The sequence below is a fragment of the Palaemon carinicauda genome, chromosome 40, assembly GCF_036898095.1.
Source record: "Palaemon carinicauda isolate YSFRI2023 chromosome 40, ASM3689809v2, whole genome shotgun sequence".
Lineage (NCBI taxonomy): Eukaryota > Metazoa > Arthropoda > Malacostraca > Decapoda > Palaemonidae > Palaemon > Palaemon carinicauda.
Window position 1 is genome coordinate 9852224 of NC_090764.1, and position 20491 is coordinate 9872714.

The following is a 20491-nucleotide window of genomic DNA, read 5'->3' on the forward strand; positions in this document are numbered from 1 at the left end:
CAGTCCTTATAAACAGTTTTACGTCATCGTACTTATAAAGAGGATAACGTACTTACAATGAAAAAGGAATGTCCGTAAGAAAGAGGCAAACCATCCATGCTCTTCGTTTCAATGTACCGGAAGTTTACCCAAGAGCAGTTGAGAAATCAGTAAACTTTGTCAGTTGAGAAATCAGCAACTTTGTCAGTTGAGAAATCAGTAAACTTTGTCAGTTGAGAAATCAGCAACTTTGTCAGTTGAGAAATGAGTAAACTTTTTCAGTTGAGAAATCGGTAAACTTTGTCAGTTGAGAAATCGGTAAACTTGTCAGTTTAGAAATCGATAAACTTTGTCAGTTGAGAAATCGGTAAACTTTGTCAGTTGAGAAATCGGTAAACTGTTGAGAAATCGGTAAACTTTGTCAGTTGAGAAATCGGTAAACTGTTGCGAAATCGGTAAACTTTGTCAGTTGAGAAATCGGTAAACTTTGTCAGTTGAGAAATCGGTGAACTTTGTCAGTAGAGAAATCGGTAAACTTTGTCAGTTGAGAAATTGATAAACTTTGTCAGTTGAGAAATCGGTAAACTTTATCAGTTGAAAAATCGGTAAACTTTGTCTGTCCAATGGCATACAGCGCATGCAAGTCTACTGTATACTGAATCTTAAACAGAGGCGATTGTATATATTGTATACTAGCTTATACCGGCTTACCGCAGATGATAATAACCAGGTACCTGTTGCCACTGCAAATCAATGCATCGTGATGAAAATATATATTACAAAATGACTCGGGGTGTTAAAAATCGAAAGCTTCCAGGAACCTTTTCGTCTTCAACAAAATGAAAGCTCACAGTCTTTATATATATATATATATATATATATATATTTATAAATATATATGTATATATATAATATATATATTTTATATATATACATATGTATGATATAAATATATATATAAATATATATTTATATATATAATAAATATATATATATATTTATATATATAAATATATATATATATATATATATATATATACATAATAACTACCTACTTATAACAAAAGGTACCGAATTTGATACGGTGCATAAGAAGAAATATGTTAACGAACATATTAAACCACAATTTAATAACGTCATCCCACTGAGAACACATTCGCCCTGCCTTATTTATACTCAAGATCTTGATACCACGGGGATCTTATCCAGCTTAAAAACATAGCAATGTATCCGGATTCCCTTCCTTTACAACTTGGCTATAATGACCTGGAGTTGGGTTGCAAAGTACTCAATATTTAAATAACAAAGCGCAGTAGACATTGTCTTGACCTTCCTGGGGCAACGCCTTAAGGCCCCATTCCCCGGATAGAGTTACATGAGTAGCTGACTACCTGGGTTGATACCCTATAATATATGGATGCAATGCCCATGTAGGGGAATAATGATGATCCTAAAGGAATTCGATAATAAAATGTAACAAGATTTCCACACAATCTATCCTCATTCAACGACACTAAAAATTATTCAAACTGGAAGACATGAAGTAAAATACTTCATGTATGTACAGAAACTAAATTCAACATACACTCACTCGCAGGAAGACATAAAAAACACACTAAATTATATACACTGACATCCTCCTTAAGGTATTGTGGAGGAAGCTTCTATAAAAAAGGGGGAATGCCCCTAAACACGGAGGTTCGTTGCAACATCCTGTTGGCTGCTGAAGAAAAGAGAGAGAGAGAGAGAGAGAGAGAGAGAGAGAGAGAGAGATCCAGTAATAAGGAAGACCTGGAAAAAAATGTATGACTTTGCATTATATTCCATTTCAATATAACTCAGGAAAGAAACAGACGAAGGGGTATCATATTAAATACCATCTGAAATGTCTAATGGCCGAAGAACTTAATGAAGACACGATTCTCTTAGTAAATTCGAAATCATTTGCTAGATATTTCATGAAAATTTTATGAAAAAATCAAATATACGAGAACACTTAGTAAATTTTCTTAATTCTCACTCATTCAAATATATATATTCAAGGAAATCAAACTTTGCAAGGATAAAAAACAAAAGGAAAATAGCAATAAACTAATAATTATGAAATAGATGTACAATAATGGCTTTGTATGAAAATAGTGAAAACACTCGCTGCAATTCCAATGTGAAAAGACTTACAAAAGATAGATATTTGTACATGCAATAATTGTAAGAAAGGTGACTCAGTGTTGAGAAATTAATAGCCAGCTTGGAAGGATATAGCCTTTAATACTGCAGACTTTTCACTTCCCTTTTTCCATTTAACATCTGACTACTGAGGCTAAATGTATTTGGAAGAGAAATATCCACAATAGTAACTGCTGCATTAATACAATTTAAACTTGCATGATGATATTTCTTAATATAATAAATACTTGATAACAAAATGATTAGTCGTTGTCGAAAGGGCTGTTTTAAAAGGGATTCTGAACTCATCCGATATACAAGCATTCATTAATACCTGATCAATGACAACTGTAAGTATGACCTTCAAGAAGTACATAGTTCAAACAATCTATAGATTTAATTCTATTGATTTTACTCAGCCCTTAATTCCTCCATTTCTTGAATCTCAATCTTTTGTTTTGGATCACCAATATGGCTTCAGTCAGGCGAGATCTACTGTACAGGTGGCCCGTGGCTATCTTTTCTAGTTCACTGTTGCTTGCTAGCCTTCTTGCCTCATTTTACCCTTGCTCTAGCTAACAAAACTTGCTTCTTATGGCTTCACTTCTTCCTCCTAAAGCTTATATTCAATTTTTGTACTTAATCTGTTTTAGTTGAATGTTATCTTTCACCTTTAACGGGGCTAAAAACTGTTTTGATCACATTGTCTCAATTGTTAAAACAGCACCTGAGAATCAGGGTTCATTGATTGAATTTCCGTGAATCTTGTTCTTCGCATCAGTTTTCATAGCTTAATGTTAAGCTTTTCCATTCGCTTGGAGATTTTTTTTTCTTCTTTTTGTACCCTTCCTCGATAGGCTTCAACCTATGGCAATTTGCATGATTAATGATCCAGCGCTTACTCCCCCCACCGGTCTCTTTACTACCTTAAATATTTAGGTTATTGTGTCGTTGAACTTTTGCGAAGATTGCACACATTTTGCAGCAGCCTCGTGACACCGGTTAAGCCACAACAACAACAAATGCAGCAGTTTCTAGTTCACTGCAGAACAATGCTCTCTGACATGTCTTCATTCTTGTCTGGGGGTTTGGCCAGGTCTCATCACCGCACTGGCCACTGCGGATTGGTGATAGTGAGACTTTAGTCTGATCGCTCACAGCAAACCAACTTAGTTGAATCAGTAGAACTTAAAAAGTTCAAAGTTGGAGCAAATGTTTTTATGTTGACCAGGCTGACATGAGTCTTTTTATTGTTTATATATGACATATCTGTTTTTGACGTTGTTAATAGTTTATATAGGACATATCTGTTTTGACGCTGTTACTGTTTTTAGAATGATAAATTGTTAATTTATTCTCATCACTTATTTATTTCCTTATTTCCTTTCCTCACCGGGCTATTCTTCCCTGTTGGAGCCCTTGGGCGTATAGCTTCTTGCTTTTCCAACAAGGGTTGTAGCTTAGCTAATAATAATAATAATAATAAGAGTCTATTCCCACTTCTGCTTGATTTACCTTATACCAATAACCTGGCCTACAAAAGGTACAAGTGAAAGACCATCTCACTTAACATTACAATTATAACAGAATCGAAATTAATAACTTTTTTCCTTTGAAGTCCAGTGACTTATGGTAGTAAAATGTCTACTTTGTTCGTATCTGGAATCTAAATAAAATATCATAAGATTGAAAATAAAGTAAAATTCACAGTGGGCTTTAAAAGCCATTGAAGTTTATTATTATTATTATTATTATTATTATTATTATTATCTATCATTTATCATTATTAACAATTATCAATTATTATTATTATTATTATTATTATCATTATTATTACTAGCAAAGCTACAACCCTAGTTGGAAAAGCAGGATACTACCCAGGGGCTCCAGCAAGGAAAATAGCCCAGTGAGGCAAGGAAAAATAAAATAGTAACATTAAAATTAATATTTCCTATATAAACTATAAAAACTCCAACAAAAAAAGAGGAAGATAAATAAGATAGAATAGTGTACCAAAGAAAAATTAATAGCATTACTTTTTCACTTATTCGCTGTAAACATTGATAAGGAATCTTTTTGCAGCTGTTCGAAAGTCTTTCCCACGAGATATAGACCACTTTAACCTCAAAGGGAAGTTTCTAAAATCTCATTAACTTCCTAAAGGCAACTTTAGCTCGATAGTGAAGATACAATTATGCATCAGATGATATTTCATGTTGAAATAAATCTGATGGACGAAGTAATGAACAAAATTAAATAAAAAAATATTTTCGATATCAAAATAAAGGCGGTCAAGAGTTATACCAGAAGGATTAACATACAATGGCTATTTCTCTAAAAATATTTGGGCTAGTACTAAAACTTGAAAATATTAATAACGACACTTCAAACAATATAATTTTAGATATCAAAAGAAAGACGGTCAAAAGTTATACCAGAAAGAGCAACATACAAAAGATATTTCTCTAAATATTTGGGCAAGTACTAAGATTTGAAAATATTAATAACGATCCTTAATTAATAATTTGACTATTTTATTTTGCATTAAAGATATAGATGAATATAACTCACAATATACATATATATATATATATATATATATATATATATATGTATATATATATATATACAGTATATACATATATACATATATATATATATATATATATATATATATTGATCTAAAGTGCCTATATCAGCGCTTTAAAGAAACCTCTTCGAAAGATTCTTATAAAATCTAAATATATGAGTTTCATTCAAGACTCATTCATACTGCTCCAAGTAACTTCGCGAGAGAGAGAGAGAGAGAGAGAGAGAGAGAGAGAGAGACCCCCATATATACAACTTTATGAAGGTAAACCGTAGTAGGCACTTAACCCTTCTATGACATAAACGTCACATGACTCATGGGATTGAAACAGATAGGTCTTTTACGCATCGACTACCTCGCATAGAAGCTTAAGTGTTCCCAGTGGCCCTTATGCCACGCCTCAATTGGTCTAGTTTTTATATTAAAGATATATAAGGGCATCAGCTTCCTCAATGCCCGCTACGCATACTGCAGTGCCAAACGAGGTGTTATGAAAAAAAAAAAAAAAAAAAAAAAAACACACACACACACACACACACACGAGCAGCTACAAATCATCCTTGCCATCATTATCAAAGTACCTTTCGTAGTTGTTTTCTTAATATGCTCTTCAAGTGTAAGGTGCCAATGCACTACTAATTTAAAAAGACAAGCTACTGGCACCTTGTCGAAAAATGGACTGTGACCACTTTTTGCAAATGTATACATAAATATACCTTTAATTACCTTTCAAAAGTTGTTTTCTTAATATACTGTTCAAGTGTAGGGTGCCAATGTAATGCTAATTTAAAAAGACAAGCTACTGGCACATTGTCGATAAATGTTCTGTGACCACTTTTTGCATATACATAAATATTCCTTTAATTGCCTTTCAAAAGTTGTTTTCTTAATATGCTGTACAAGTGTAGGGTGCCAATGTACTGCTATTTTGAAAAGACAAGCTACTGGCACTTTGTCGAAAAATGTTCTGCGACTACTTTTTGCAAATGTATACATAAATATTCCTTTAATTGCCTTTTAAAGTTGTTTTCTTAATATACTGCTCAAGTGTAGGGTGCCAATGTACTGCTAATTTAAAAAGACAAGCTACTGGCCCTTTGTCGAAAAATGTTCTGTGACCACTTTTTGCAAACGTATACATAAATATTCCTTTAATCTACGTAGTAAAAACACGATGCCCTATCTATAACCTTGGCAGTGCTAGAGCCACAAGGTTTAATTAACTCGTGGTCTAAACAAAATTATTATGCATTATTCAAATCGAAAGGTTTCATAACTGTATCATCGTTATAGAAGAATTTGCATCTAATAAAATTGGATTATTAACTTTCCCTGCAACAGTTATCAACACAGTTAACTAGATTCATTGCTAGTCAACATCACGTTACGATTCATAAACGTAATTCATTGAAAAACTAAAATCCTAAAACTATATTATCATTATCATTATTACTAGCTAAGCTACAACCCTTGTTGGAAAAGCAAGATGCTATAAGCCAAGGGTATCCAGTAAAAAAAAAAAAAAAAAAAAAAAAATTACCCAAGGGTGAAAACTACTTAGAACATCCGGTTCCCCTACCTGGCTACGACTATCAATGAAGCGGCAGGATGACAGTGACGTAGGTTTACGCGGTGACGTCAGATGGGCAATTAAGGCGATCTACTTCTACCATACACGTAGCAATGTCACATGAAAAAAGCTCTGTTGCGTCACTTCCTTGAAATGTTTTGATGGCTTCTGCCTGTTACTTTTCAACTCTTGCTTCCTCATTGAGTACTACACCTGTTAGGGCCTTCTAGTTTACAGCATATTGCTTCTTATTACTACAGGAATAGCAAGAAAAACAAGAATAAAAAAAACAATGACAAGCTTATGGGAATGTTCGTGACTGTAACACGGATTAAAGATACCCATATTTCGATACATTTTATTGAAAATGTAAATCATTTGGCTTCTTACTATTACAAAAATAGCAAGAAAAACAAGAATAAAAAAACCATACAAAACTTATTGGGAATACTGGTGACTGTAACACGGATTATAGGTACCAAAGATTCGAAAGTTTTCATTGAAAATGTAAAAAATTTGGCTTTTTACTATTAAAAGAACAAGAAAAACAACAATACAAATAACAATAACAAGTTTAATGGGAATGTTGGTGACTCTCCATCAATGAAACACTGGTTAAGATACCCAAATCTCGATAGCTTTCATTGAAAATGTAAAATATTTGGATTTTTACCATTACAAGAATAACAAGAAAAACAAGAATACAAATAATAATAACAAGCTTAGTGGGAATATTGGTGACTCTCAATCAATGAAGCACTAGTTAAACATGCCCAAGGTTCCATATATTTCATTGAAAATGTAAAACATTTCGTTTCTTACTATTACAAAAATATATATATATAAAAAAACAAGAATAAAAAAATAATAACAAGCGTAGAGGGAATGTTGGTGACTCTCAATCAATGAAACACTGGTAAAAGGTACCCAAGATTCGATAGATTTCATTGAAAATGTAAAACATTTGGATTTTACCATTACAAGAATAACAAGAAAAACAAAAATACAAATAATAATAACAAGCTTAGAGGGAATGTTGGTGACTCAGTCAAAGAAACACTGGTTAAAAATACCCAAGATTCGATAGATTTCATTGAAAATGTAAAACATTCGGCTTCTTACTATTACAAAAATATAAAAAACAAGAATAAAAAAACAATAACAAGCTTAGAGGAAATGTTGGTGTCTCAGTCAATGAAACACTGGTTAAAAATACCCAAGATTCGATATATTTAATTGAAAATGTAACACATCCCTGTCCTTACGAAATAAAAATTAGGGGTTTCGGGTGAGGCCCTAAAGTCTACATGCTGATTCATAAATAGCCATTACTTGGTTGCTCTAATCCTGTTAAGGATGGAGAAGGACTTGGTGCTGACCATGTGTGAAATGTTCGATTTCTGACAATGCGCTACAGTGCAACTGATAAGTAACTTTTAAACCTAATAATAATAATAATAATAATAATAATAATAATAATAATAATAATAATAATAATAATAATAATAATAATAATAATAAGAATAAAAATAATAACAAAAGTGAACGCACTGAGAATAACTTAGTTAAATATGGAAATAAAATATATATATATATATATATATATATGTATATATATATATATATATATATAAACACAGTATACATTATGTACTTATATATGTACATACACACACGCGCGCCTATACAGTATATATATATATATATATATATACATATATATATATACATATATATATATATATATATATACACACAGCCAGGCACTATTATTATTATCATTATTATTATTATTACTATCCAAGCTACAACCCTAGTTGGAAAAGCAAGATGCTATAATCCCAAAGGCTCCAACGGGGAAAAATAGCCGAGTGAGGAAAGGAAATAAGGAAATAAATAAATGATGAGAATAAATTAACATTATATCATTCTAAAAACAGTAACAGCGTCAAAACAGATATGTCCTATATAAACTATTAACAACGTCAAAAACAAACATGTCATATATAAACAATAAAAAGCTCTTTATATATAGGAGAAATATATAACCTCCAAGGATATTCTATTACAGAACGGTGTTACAAATCAGGTTCTTCTAAAAAGTGAATTACCTTAAGTCCAATGCTACTTATCACCCATTTCTGCAAGGAGACCAGTTAATGCTGATTGTATGCGCAAATATCCATTGATCTTTAAACTCTATACCATGGTCTTCCACTGTCTTGGGTTAGAGTTCTCTTGCTTGAGGGTACACTCGGGCACGATATTCTATATTATTTCTCTTCCTCTTGTTATTCTAAAGTTTTTATGGTTAATATTTATATCTTTATGTTGTTACTGTTCTAAAAATATTCAATTTTCCCTATTTCCTTTCCTCGCTGGGCTATTTTCCCTGTTGGACACCCTGTGCTTACAGCATCTAGCTTTTCCAACTAGGGTTATAGCTTAGCAAGTAATAATAATAATAATTGTGGGAAATTACTCTTTCCATAATACAAAATAAACAGATAAGAAACCTAGTCTGATTTAAGATAAAAACAAAAGGTCAGAACTAATGTAGAAAATATTCCTGGATGTTTATGGATGGAAATTATATTATCTTAAATCAAAAGGTTTATATATTCTAAAATTCAATATTTCCAACATGGTGAAAAATCGTTTTTTCTAAGATTTAATTTTTTAATAGATATTATGTCTAATTACTTGTTTTGGGGATTTAATCTCAACTTGTTACAAATAATATTAACTAATAAAAAAATATGACAATCAGCGTACAAACTCTCTCTCTCTCTCTCTCTCTCTCTCTCTCTCTCTCTCTGTATATATATATATATATATATACGCACACAGAATCTCTCTCTCTCTCTCTCTCTCTCTCTCTCTCTTTGATAAGACATAAATTTGTACTTCCTTTGAATATGCCGCTAAAACGTTTATAGAAATGAAAAAAAAAGAAATAAGGAACTTTAAATTTAGTAAACAATTAATCTATCTTAAATAGCTACAACGACCATGACTTCCAATAAGATAAATTCTGTTAACCATTGTCCTTCTTGATAACAATAGACCGGAATTAAAAGCCACCCAAAACCCTATACGCCTACAAAAGTCTTTTCCTCATTTACAGACATAAGTGACGCTCGCAATGACATATCACGTCCGGTTGGGATTGGTTACTTATAGATGAGAGAGAGAGAGAGAGAGAGAGAGAGAGAGATCTGCTAAAAAGAAGACTAACCATGCATTGTTATCTGAAAAAGTTACGCTCCAACACTTTTGTATAATTGAACCATTGAGGTTTTGTTAATAAATAACAATGTTAACAATAAAAAGGCATTTTTAATAACACTCCCTAGCAAGCACGCGCACAAACACACACACACTACACAAGACAGACATACACATACACTACACACACGCATATATATATATATATATATATATGTATATATATATATATATATATATACACACACACAACAGTGTGTAATGTAGGCCTATTATGTATGTATGCATGTATAACCCTACCACAGGTATCAAACGTGAACGAGCTTATATTGTATATATCTACATCTCAATACACATTCATACAAGTGTATGTATGTATGTATTATATATATATATATATATATATATGTATATATATATATATATATATATTAGTTATTGGCCTTATACTTCAGTTGTCATTCCTAAACATTTTGAATGTCCAACGCAACAACGTTAATCGAATATTTCTTTAATATATAAGGCTAATGCAGCGCTTGGGAATCACGTTCAACTACCTCCTCAATCAGGAGAAAGCTACCCATGCCCTTCGGCAAGCTCATGATGCCCTTAGGCCTAAGTTCGAAAAGAAAAAGGGCATTGACATAATTTTTGAAGCAACCAATCAGAGGCTATGATGGGATTTAGCAACCTTTGAAGGAACCAATCAGAGACTATTTTGCCCAACCGTAAATTCTGAAGGAACCAATCAGAGGGTATGTTGTCCAACCGCAAATTTCGAATGAACCAATCAGAGGCAATATTTTCCAACCGCATTTGAATAGTTACAAGCATATTAGGGCCACTCGTAAAGTCTCTCCTGCATTTTCATCAGAGCTAAATTAGTCATGAGGATGCCCTGACGTCAACAAATAGCCTGCTTTCTAAGCATCAGCTGATTTAGGAACGATGCATTTCGAGAAAGAGCAGTTCAAACAATCACTAAAAATCAGAGAAGTGTGAGAGGAAGAACACAGGAAAGGACAAAGATTTGATATACGGTCAAATGTGATAAAAGAGGGACAAATAATAATAATAATAATAATAATAATAATAATAATAATAATAATAATAATAATCTGCTTTCTGTACACAATTTCATTTAGGGCCAGGACGTCATTGTCCATTCTTAGATGCAAATCTCGTTTTCCTTGGACGAGCCACAATTTTTTAAAAGAAAATATCCGCGAAATAAGTACTTGATGACGCACTTAATAATAATAATAATAATAATAATAATAATAATAATAATAATAATAATAATAATAATAATAAAGTGACCGCAAGATCGGGATGAACGACACTTTGTAAGGGAATTCGACGCACTACTAATGAGACTTATGTAAATGTCCATGAGAAACATAATACTTCAGTGTGTTTAAAGGTTTAAAGGCAGCTCATGAATGACAGAGGCAAGGGACAGTGACATTGCCCTAGCAAGTAGGACAATGCCATAGAGACTAACCAGTCATACATATGATCAGCGCCCAAGTCCCCACTCCATCCAAGCTAGGAACAATGAGGGCCGGGCAATGGCTGCTGATGACTCAGCAGATAGACCTATAGACTCCAATAATATCCCCATCATTAGCTCAAAAGGAGTGTGAGGTTGCAGCGACCAAAGAAACTAACGAGTTTGAGCGGGACTCGAACCCCACTCAAGCGTTGACCAGTCAGGGACGTTATCACATAGGCCACCACAACCACCGATTAAACTATGCAATTATTATTATTATTATTATTATTATTATTATTAATAGCTAAGCTACAACCGTAGTTGGAAAACCAGGATGCTATAAGACCAAGGGCTCCAACAAGGAAAAATAGCCCAGTGAGGAAAGGATATAAGGAAATAAATAAACGATATAAGTAATGAAAATCAAAATAAAATATTTTAAAAACGTCAACAACATTAAAACAGAGTTTGATATATAAACTATAAAAGGACTTATGCCACGAGGAAATAGAATGGAATTAATCACGGCATCATAGGACTGCTATTATTTACCATGTCTACAAGGTAGGCTACAAACATTAACATGTAGGAAAAAAATATTCTTGGCCAACAAGTCATGAGGTGAAAAAAGTGCAATCCCTTACTTGCGGTCTGACCTATAACGTAAAGAAATGCGGTAAAAGAATAATTAAACAAAACGAAAAACACGGAAAACTTTACAAACAATTGTCCTAGAGTATACACTTTAGGCTGTATATACATTTTACTTTCATATATATATATATATATATATATATATATATATATATATATATATATATATATATATATATATATACATATATATGTGTGTATATATACACACACACACATATATATATATACATATATATACACACATATATATATATATATATATATATATATATATATATATATATATATATATATATATATATATATATATACAGTCAACCCTCCCCACCTCCTCCACCCTTCCTAACTACAACACGACAGTTGTGGTTTCAGAGTGTACCTCTTGCGGGACCTCCAGGGTATGACTATCCCCTATCCCTCTACCAGAGGGACAAGGAGAGACAGAGTAGTTATACGTCTGGCAAGGACGCTCAGTGTGACTGGAGCGAAATATATATGGCCAGAAACTTTCTCTCTATATATATATATATATATATATATATATATATATATATATATATATATATATATATATATATATATATACATAAATAATAAAATTTCCAAAAATATAGATAATGGATGATTATCCCAATAAGGGCCTATACAGTACGTATCAACTATTTTGAATTAAGTGACATTTCTGGTTCACATATAAAGGTATTAATCACTGCAGACTTGGTATAGAGAAATAGAAATCTAAAACATCAGCAAATAAAATGAAGGAACATATGAAGTATGAATACCACATATCGCAATACCTTCAATTATGTACTATTTAGTTACTCAATAGTGTCTGTGCCATGTCTTACATAGTCTTGGGGTAGAGTTATTTTGCTTGAGGGTACACTCAGGCACACTTTTCTATCTTAATTCTCTTCCTCTTGTCTTTTTTCAAGTTTTTATAGTTTATATATGAAATATTTATTATAATGGTATATATTACTGTTCTTAAAATATTTTATTTAATTGTTAATAGCCTCTCTTGTAATTTACTTATTTCCTTTCCTCACTGTGCTATTTTTCCTGTTGGTGCCCTCGGGTTTATGGTATTCTGCTTTTCCAACTAGGTTTGTAGCTTAGCAAGTAATAATAATAATAATAATAATAATAATAATAATAATAATAATAATAACACTATTTTGTAACGGAAGGAAAGTAAAAAAAAAAAAAATCTAAAAAATGGAATTATAAAAGAAATTACTCAATACAAGCGGTAAGACATTAGTGTTCTCTAACACAAAAGCTAATACCCTATAAGACATCTGCCCATTCCCATTCAATGGTATTGTACCTTGATTATTAACCTTCAATAGAAATAAAAATCTAAATACTTTTTTCCTGCCAGAAAACTACATAAAATAGAAATCACTCAAAGATTATACACAAAGATTAACGAAATGTACACACCTCCATATTGACTGGGGACGACCTGGGTCAAAGAGTAGCTTATGTAGGTCTTGACCGGTGGAGAGACACCTATAAGAAATACGTTTTCTTCAACGCTACGTATTTGAGGAAGCTGTTCCCGGTAATTTCCCCCCCTTTCACCGGGTGAAGGACAAGGGCAGAACCTCGGTACTTTACCTAATGCTCTGCAGTCCCTTACAGTGGTAGGATGTGATAGGGATATATAAATATAAACCTTAAGAGGGTTTCAGCGAGAAAAAAAAAAAAAAAAAAAAAAAAAAAAACAAACAAACAAACAATGAAATGACGTAAATTAAAAAAATCATCTACAGATATTAGCAACTTTGTGCAATCTAATCTAAAATATCGGTACAAAAGTACCCAAACCAACCCCTGAAAATAAAGGGAAAGTGATTTATAATAAGCTAAATCTTGGAAAACAGTAGTATTAATCTAAAATGGTATTAAGCAATAAAAGTCTACAATTTAAACAGTGTAATGGGTAATGTCATGATCCCAATTTTTCATTACTTCTTATTTTTTTTATTTATTTCCTTTCCTCACTGGGCTATTTTCTCTGTTGGAGCCCTTGGGCTTATAGCATCTTGCTTTTCCAACTAGAGTTGTAGCTTAGCTAATAATAATAATAATAATAATAATAATAATAATAATAATAATAATAATAATAATAATAGCTATTATTATTATTATAATGATAATATTAATAAAGGTTCAACTAATCAGACATGAAGGTTCGTCAGGAAAAAGACCTTTCTACATCAAGGTCCAAAGAACTGAAAAGCGTTTACGTTGTTGCCTTATTTAAAAAAAAAAAATATTAGATACGTGTTTGTTTACAGATACGAATATAGGATGATCCAAGTTGAGTCGTTAAAAAATTGATGGATAAGAAATGTTTTCGGCGACATTCAATGTAAAAATTTTATATTTTCCAAAATTTGGTTGATCACTTTTAAATAAAAATTAACCAAAACTCGACGAGAGAGAGAGAGAGAGAGAGAGAGAGAGAGAGAGAGAGAGGGGGGGAGAAATAAATTCCAATGTAAATTTTACAAAACTGAAGACAATAATTAAAACTAGACGCCATCTAAAGGTGTCTAAAGCTAAACACACCAAATAGCATTGAGAGTAAGAGTGTTTTGATACAGATAGAGTCCGTATATTAATGTAATAGATCAGGTAATGAGATTGGTAAACGTCACAAAACTGTACGGAGAGCTATAGCCCGGAAGACCTATGTACAAACAAAATGAAGACATGCGAGACTAAGAAGAAAGGGCTGCAGTATTGCAAATAAGATTATTTGTCGGTGCAAAATGTTCCAGATACCAAAGTTTAATGGGGCTGCATAGGACGCACAGTTTCATAATTGTATTTTGTCGTCCAATACAGGTAAAGAAGAGGAAGTTGATTTCCTATAACATTCATATTTTCTTTTATTTTCATACTTTTATTATTATTATTATTATTACTATTATCTTTATTATTATTATTATTATTATTAGCTAAGCTACAACCCTAGTTGGAAAAGCAAGATGCTATAAGCCCAAGGGCTCCAACAGGGAAAAACAGCCCAGTAAGGAAAGAAAAAAAGGAAATAAATAAATCGTGCAGCAGATTTACTGGATGAGTTCAGGATTTTGATGCTCAGAGAGAGAGAGAGAGAGAGAGAGAGAGAGAGAGAGAGAGAGAGAGAGAGAGAGAGAGAGAGAGAGAGATAGTAAAATATATACATATATATATATATGTATATATACATATATATATATATATACATATATATATATATATATATATATGAGAGAGAGTATATATATATATATATATATATATATACGATTAAACCAATTAAAACTTTAAGAAAATAACAGGTAATTCTAGCAAAGGAAAACTTCTTGAAACGAAAAATAACAAAGACAGAATGTACATCCTACTTGGACCACACACTTCCCCCCCCCCTTTTTTTTTTTCCTTTCCTTGAATCACGATACCTTCAAAACTAGAGCACCCATCCGCCTTCTTATCTATTCAAGAGATCTTACCTCGATCTTCCCATTTCGCAATTCATTTCAGTCTGGAAAGCTTGAGTTTCCTTTGCCAGTAAGAAATGTGGATCAAATTATAAAAGTTCCTTCAAATAGTGGTTTTATCTTGTATAGAAAAGCAACACGGAATGGATATATTAGATCTAAATTAGTAAATCACATAATCTACAGATCAATTGTTGAATCCTAATCGATGATAATGCATCATCTTTTGAATGAAGTGTTATAAAACTTTTTACATCAATTACGAGAGATGGCAAACATATTAGCAATTGGTCTACTCAGATTTATCTTTTGACTGACTGTTATAAAAAAAACTAAATGAATTACGAGAGATGGCAAACATATTAGCAATTGGTCAACTCAGTTTTATCTTTTGACTGAACTGTTATAAAAAAAATCTAAATGAATTAAGAGAGATTGCAAACATATTAGCAATTGGTCAACTCGGTTTTATCTTTTGACTGAATTGTTATATAAAAAAAAAAACATGAATTAAGAGATGGAAAACATATTAGCAGTTACTCTACTCAGTTTTATCTTTTGATTGAACCGTTATGAAAAATTCTTCGTGAATTAAAAGAGATGGAAAACATATTAGCAGTTACTCTACTCAGTTTTATCTTTTGACTGAACTGTCATAAAAAATATATATGAATTAAAAAAGATGGCAAACATACTAGAAATTAGTCTAATAATAGTATATAATCAATTACCCTTGTAGTTATTATTGTAGGTGAATTCCCCAAACATTAAACTATGTCATCCAAATCTAACTAACTCTTCCCTCCAAGCCAGACAATTTGTATCAATATGTACACATAAAAAGAAGAATAAGGGCATGATTTCCAGACCAAATTCGCCTATCCTTGACAAAGGCAAATACCTTGTCATCCCAGCATGAACATATAACTCTCAAACGAATTTCCTTGATTTATTTTTTTGTCTGGGTTATTCTTCTTTACAAGACACAAGAGGAAACGCGGCATACATGTTTTTTTCTCGTCCTTTAGGCAAGGTCTTCTGTTGTGTACTATAACTTTCAAAATTTTTTTATTGACAATGATCTAATTTTACGTGAATATAGATTTCCTGGATATCAAATTTCAACAGTTCAATAATGTGTACTTCTTAGAGTTAATTAGAAAAAGGGAATCGTGTGTATTTATCTCTACTATATTCCATGTTTACGTTCTAGACGAGTCATTTAATCTTTTGGTTGTCCATCTTCACTCGTCCATGTAAACAAATACAATAGCTACATCAAAACCAACTTAAGAAATTAAATAACAAAACTCTTAACTGTTTCAGACTTATACTGTATGTGACAACGTAGATACCGAAAATGATAGAGAAAATGTATTTTAACTTAAAAAAAAAAATCAAATAATACATAGAGAGTTGAGTGGAAATAGTCTTGAACACGAAAAGATTCACTATACTGCGGTCCGTGTTTATATGTACACTCTAATGAAGGTTGATGTGTGAGCAAAGGTAATTTACAGAGCGATAGATAACACATGATGGATGATTACTGTTGAAGATGAATGGTACTCTGAATTATCTTATAAGCCAATCATAAGACGAGGCGGACTAATAGACATCAGAGTCAATGAGGCGTATGACCGAAAATAAAATTCAAAATAATTCAAAATTATGAAGAAACTTTTGAAGTTCGATCGTGTATAACAATAACACACACACACTTACCTTATATATATATATATATATATATATATATATATATATATATATATATATTTATATACACATGTGTGAGTGTATTTCGAAATGAATCTTAAAATGTTTCATTCAAAAGAATATTTAAGTTTCCATTTATCAATTTTTGTTATCTAATTTCTGAGTATCCAAATATTTTTGTATCTGAAAATATTCAACATCTTAGCCTTTATATTAAAGTGTAATATCATCGCTTAACCAATGTTTAATCATATATATATATATATACATATATATATATATATATATATATAGAAATATATATATATGTATTTATACTGTATATATATATATATATATATATATATATATGTACACATATATAAATCTTTCTTACAAACCACACAAGGCCCCTATATTGTGTACTGAGAGAGAGAGAGAGAGAGAGAGAGAGAGAGAGAGAGAGAGAGAGAAAAAATACCTTTTTCAGTAAAACTTGAAAAAAGCTGTTTCTGCCAGCATCTTGCATAGCAGGACTCCAGGAACAAGACGGTAAAAAGACCGTCTCCCTAACTACAAGATTCGATGTAAGCCAGTAGCCATGGGATTATATAACACCAGTATATTTCGTTCTATCATATACCTTCATAAGTATTATAATGTAACTACATTGAATTCCATATAGAATGACTGGAAATGTACGCAAGATGTAAAAGGATGAATATCGCATCTTTCTGCTATATATATATATATATTTATACATATATATATAAATTTATACTATATATATATATATATATATATATATATATATATATATATATATATATATATATATACAGTATATCATCATCTCCTACGCCTACTGACGCAAAGGGCCTCGGTTAGATTTCGCCATTCGTCTCTATCTTGAGCTTTCAATTCAATACTTCTCCATTTATGATCAACGACAAACCGGGAGATTCTTAGGAACCCCCCCCCCCTTAGCCCGGAACTGGGGGCCATTGTGTTATCTTCTCTTTCCATTGACTGGCTAAATCCATACAGGATCCATTGACTGGCTAAATACATACAGGATCCATTGACTGGCTAAATCCATATCGGATCCATTGACTGGCTAAATCCATACAGGATCCATTGACTGGCTAAATCCATATAGGGTCCATTGACTGGCTAAATCCATACAGGATCCATTGACTGGCTAAATCCATACAGGATCCATTGACTGGCTAAATCCATACAGGATCCATTGACTGGCTAAATCCATATAGGGTCCATTGACTGGCTAAATCCATACAGGATCCATTGACTGGCTAAATCCATATAGGGTCCATTGACTGGCTAAATCCATACAGGATCCATTGACTGGCTAAATCCATACAGGATTCATTGACTGGCTAAATCCATATAGGGTTCATTGACTGGCTAAATCCATACAGGGTCCATTGACTGGCTAAATCCATACAGGATCCATTGACTGGCTAAATCCATATAGGGTTCATTGACTGGCTAAATCCATACAGGATCCATTGACTGGCTAAATCCATACAGGATTCATTGACTGGCTAAATCCATACAGGATCCATTTAATGGCTAAATCCATACAGGATCCATTGACTGGCTAAATCCATATAGGGTTCATTGACTGGCTAAATCCATACAGGATCCATTGACTGGCTAAATCCATATAGGGTTCATTGACTGGCTAAATCCATACAGGATCCATTGACTGGCTAAATCCATACAGGATCCATTGACTGGCTAAATCCATACAGGATCCATTGACTGGCTAAATCCATACAGGATCCATTGACTGGCTAAATCCATATAGGGTCCATTGACTGGCTAAATCCATACAGGATCCATTGACTGGCTAAATCCATACAGGATCAATTGACTGGCTAAATCCATACAGGATCCATTGACTGGCTAAATCCATATAGGGTCCATTGACTGGCTAAATCCATACAGGATCCATTGACTGGCTAAATCCATACAGGATCAATTGACTGGCTAAATCCATACAGGATCAATTGACTGGCTAAATCCATACAGGATCCATTGACTGGCTAAATCCATATAGGGTCCATTGACTGGCTAAATCCATACAGGATCCATTGACTGGCTAAATCCATATAGGATCCATTGACTGGCTAAATCCATACAGGGTCCATTGACTGGCTAAATCCATACAGGATCAATTGACTGGCTAAATCCATACAGGATCCATTGACTGGCTAAATCCATATAGGGTCCATTGACTGGCTAAATCCATATAGGATCCATTGACTGGCTAAATCCATACAGGATCCACTGACTGGCTAAATCCATACAGGATCCATTGACAGGCTAAATCCATACAGGATTCATTGGCTAGATTCATCAAAGGAAAGCCAGTTTCTTGTATACATTATAATATATATATATATATATATATATATATCTATATACATATATATATATATATATATATATGTATATCTATATATATATATATATATATATATATACACATATATACTACACATAATTTTCTAAGCATTTATATAGGAACTTGACACCTACTCCCATACGGCAGTATCTACCCAACGGCAATGCAACTTTTTTCCCTCACAAACACGAATACGCCCATCAATTCTAAAAGGAATTAAATAGCCCATACTTTAATTAAGAACAACAAGGATATCACTAGCTGATTTTAAGAACTGGTACTGCTAATTATCTATATAAAAAAAGCGTGAAAGCCAACTTAAAACTGAAATAGGATAGTTCTATAACGCCAAATCGAACCATGAAATAGCTAATAAAGATTAAGAAATAGCTAATACTTATCGGTAATAAAGTAATCCCTGTAGCTCGATTTGCACTTACACGGATTCTGGGATTACGCAGGGCACGAACAATGGTGTGGTAGCCCTGGAAAGAAAGGGAAGGTTGGCTTCAAAACGCCTTAATGGCTAAAACAATCATGAGAGTGACCTTGCGAGAATCTACCTGCCGTTAAATAATGCGTTCGGGACAACTGGGAAGATCTCAAGATGTGACAGAACATTTTTCAGCATTCAAAACAGATAAACAAAACACATTCTAAATACTGTTGCCGAAGTCACGACTCTATCTACATCGTACACAGTAAACAAATTACAAATTAGAGAACACTAGAAAACAATAAACAATTTTGAAAGATATTCAAAAGATTTGCAAAAACCAGATTATAACTTATTTGCAGGTACCATTAAGAAGGAATTCTACATTGATTCATTTGAGGTTTTCTGTCAAATAAATCAATCAATATATATTAATAGTATCATTATTAGCTAAATTACAACACTAATTAGAAAAGACCAGTGGCTCTAGCAGGAAAAAATAGCCCAGTGAGGAAAGGAAATAAATAATCTACATGAGAAATAATGAATAATTAATATAAATTATTTTATAATCAGTAATGATGTTAAAATAGATCTGTCATATATCAACTATGAAGAGAGACTTTTGTCAGTCTTTTCCCAACATAAAAACATTAACTGCAAGTTTGAACTTCTGAAGTTCCAAAGATTCAACTATCCGATTAAGAAGATCTAAATTCTTAATAAGGATTAGCGCTTTAAAAG

The 20491-nt window shown here is 32.3% G+C and overlaps 1 protein-coding gene across 18 annotated transcripts in view; it reads right to left on the reverse strand.

Moving 5' to 3' along the window:
* Window positions 1–20491, reverse strand: part of l(1)G0196 (inositol hexakisphosphate and diphosphoinositol-pentakisphosphate kinase) — a 485360-nt gene that overhangs the window by 361533 nt on the left and 103336 nt on the right. Inside the window, exon 3 of one of the 18 annotated variants that reach the window (XM_068363293.1) lies at window positions 19752–19796. The exons of the other annotated variants lie outside the window; for them this stretch is intronic. Coding sequence (XP_068219394.1) covers window positions 19752–19796 — 45 coding nt within the window. The remainder of the gene's footprint in view (window positions 1–19751; window positions 19797–20491) is intronic. 18 annotated transcript variants of the gene reach the window in all.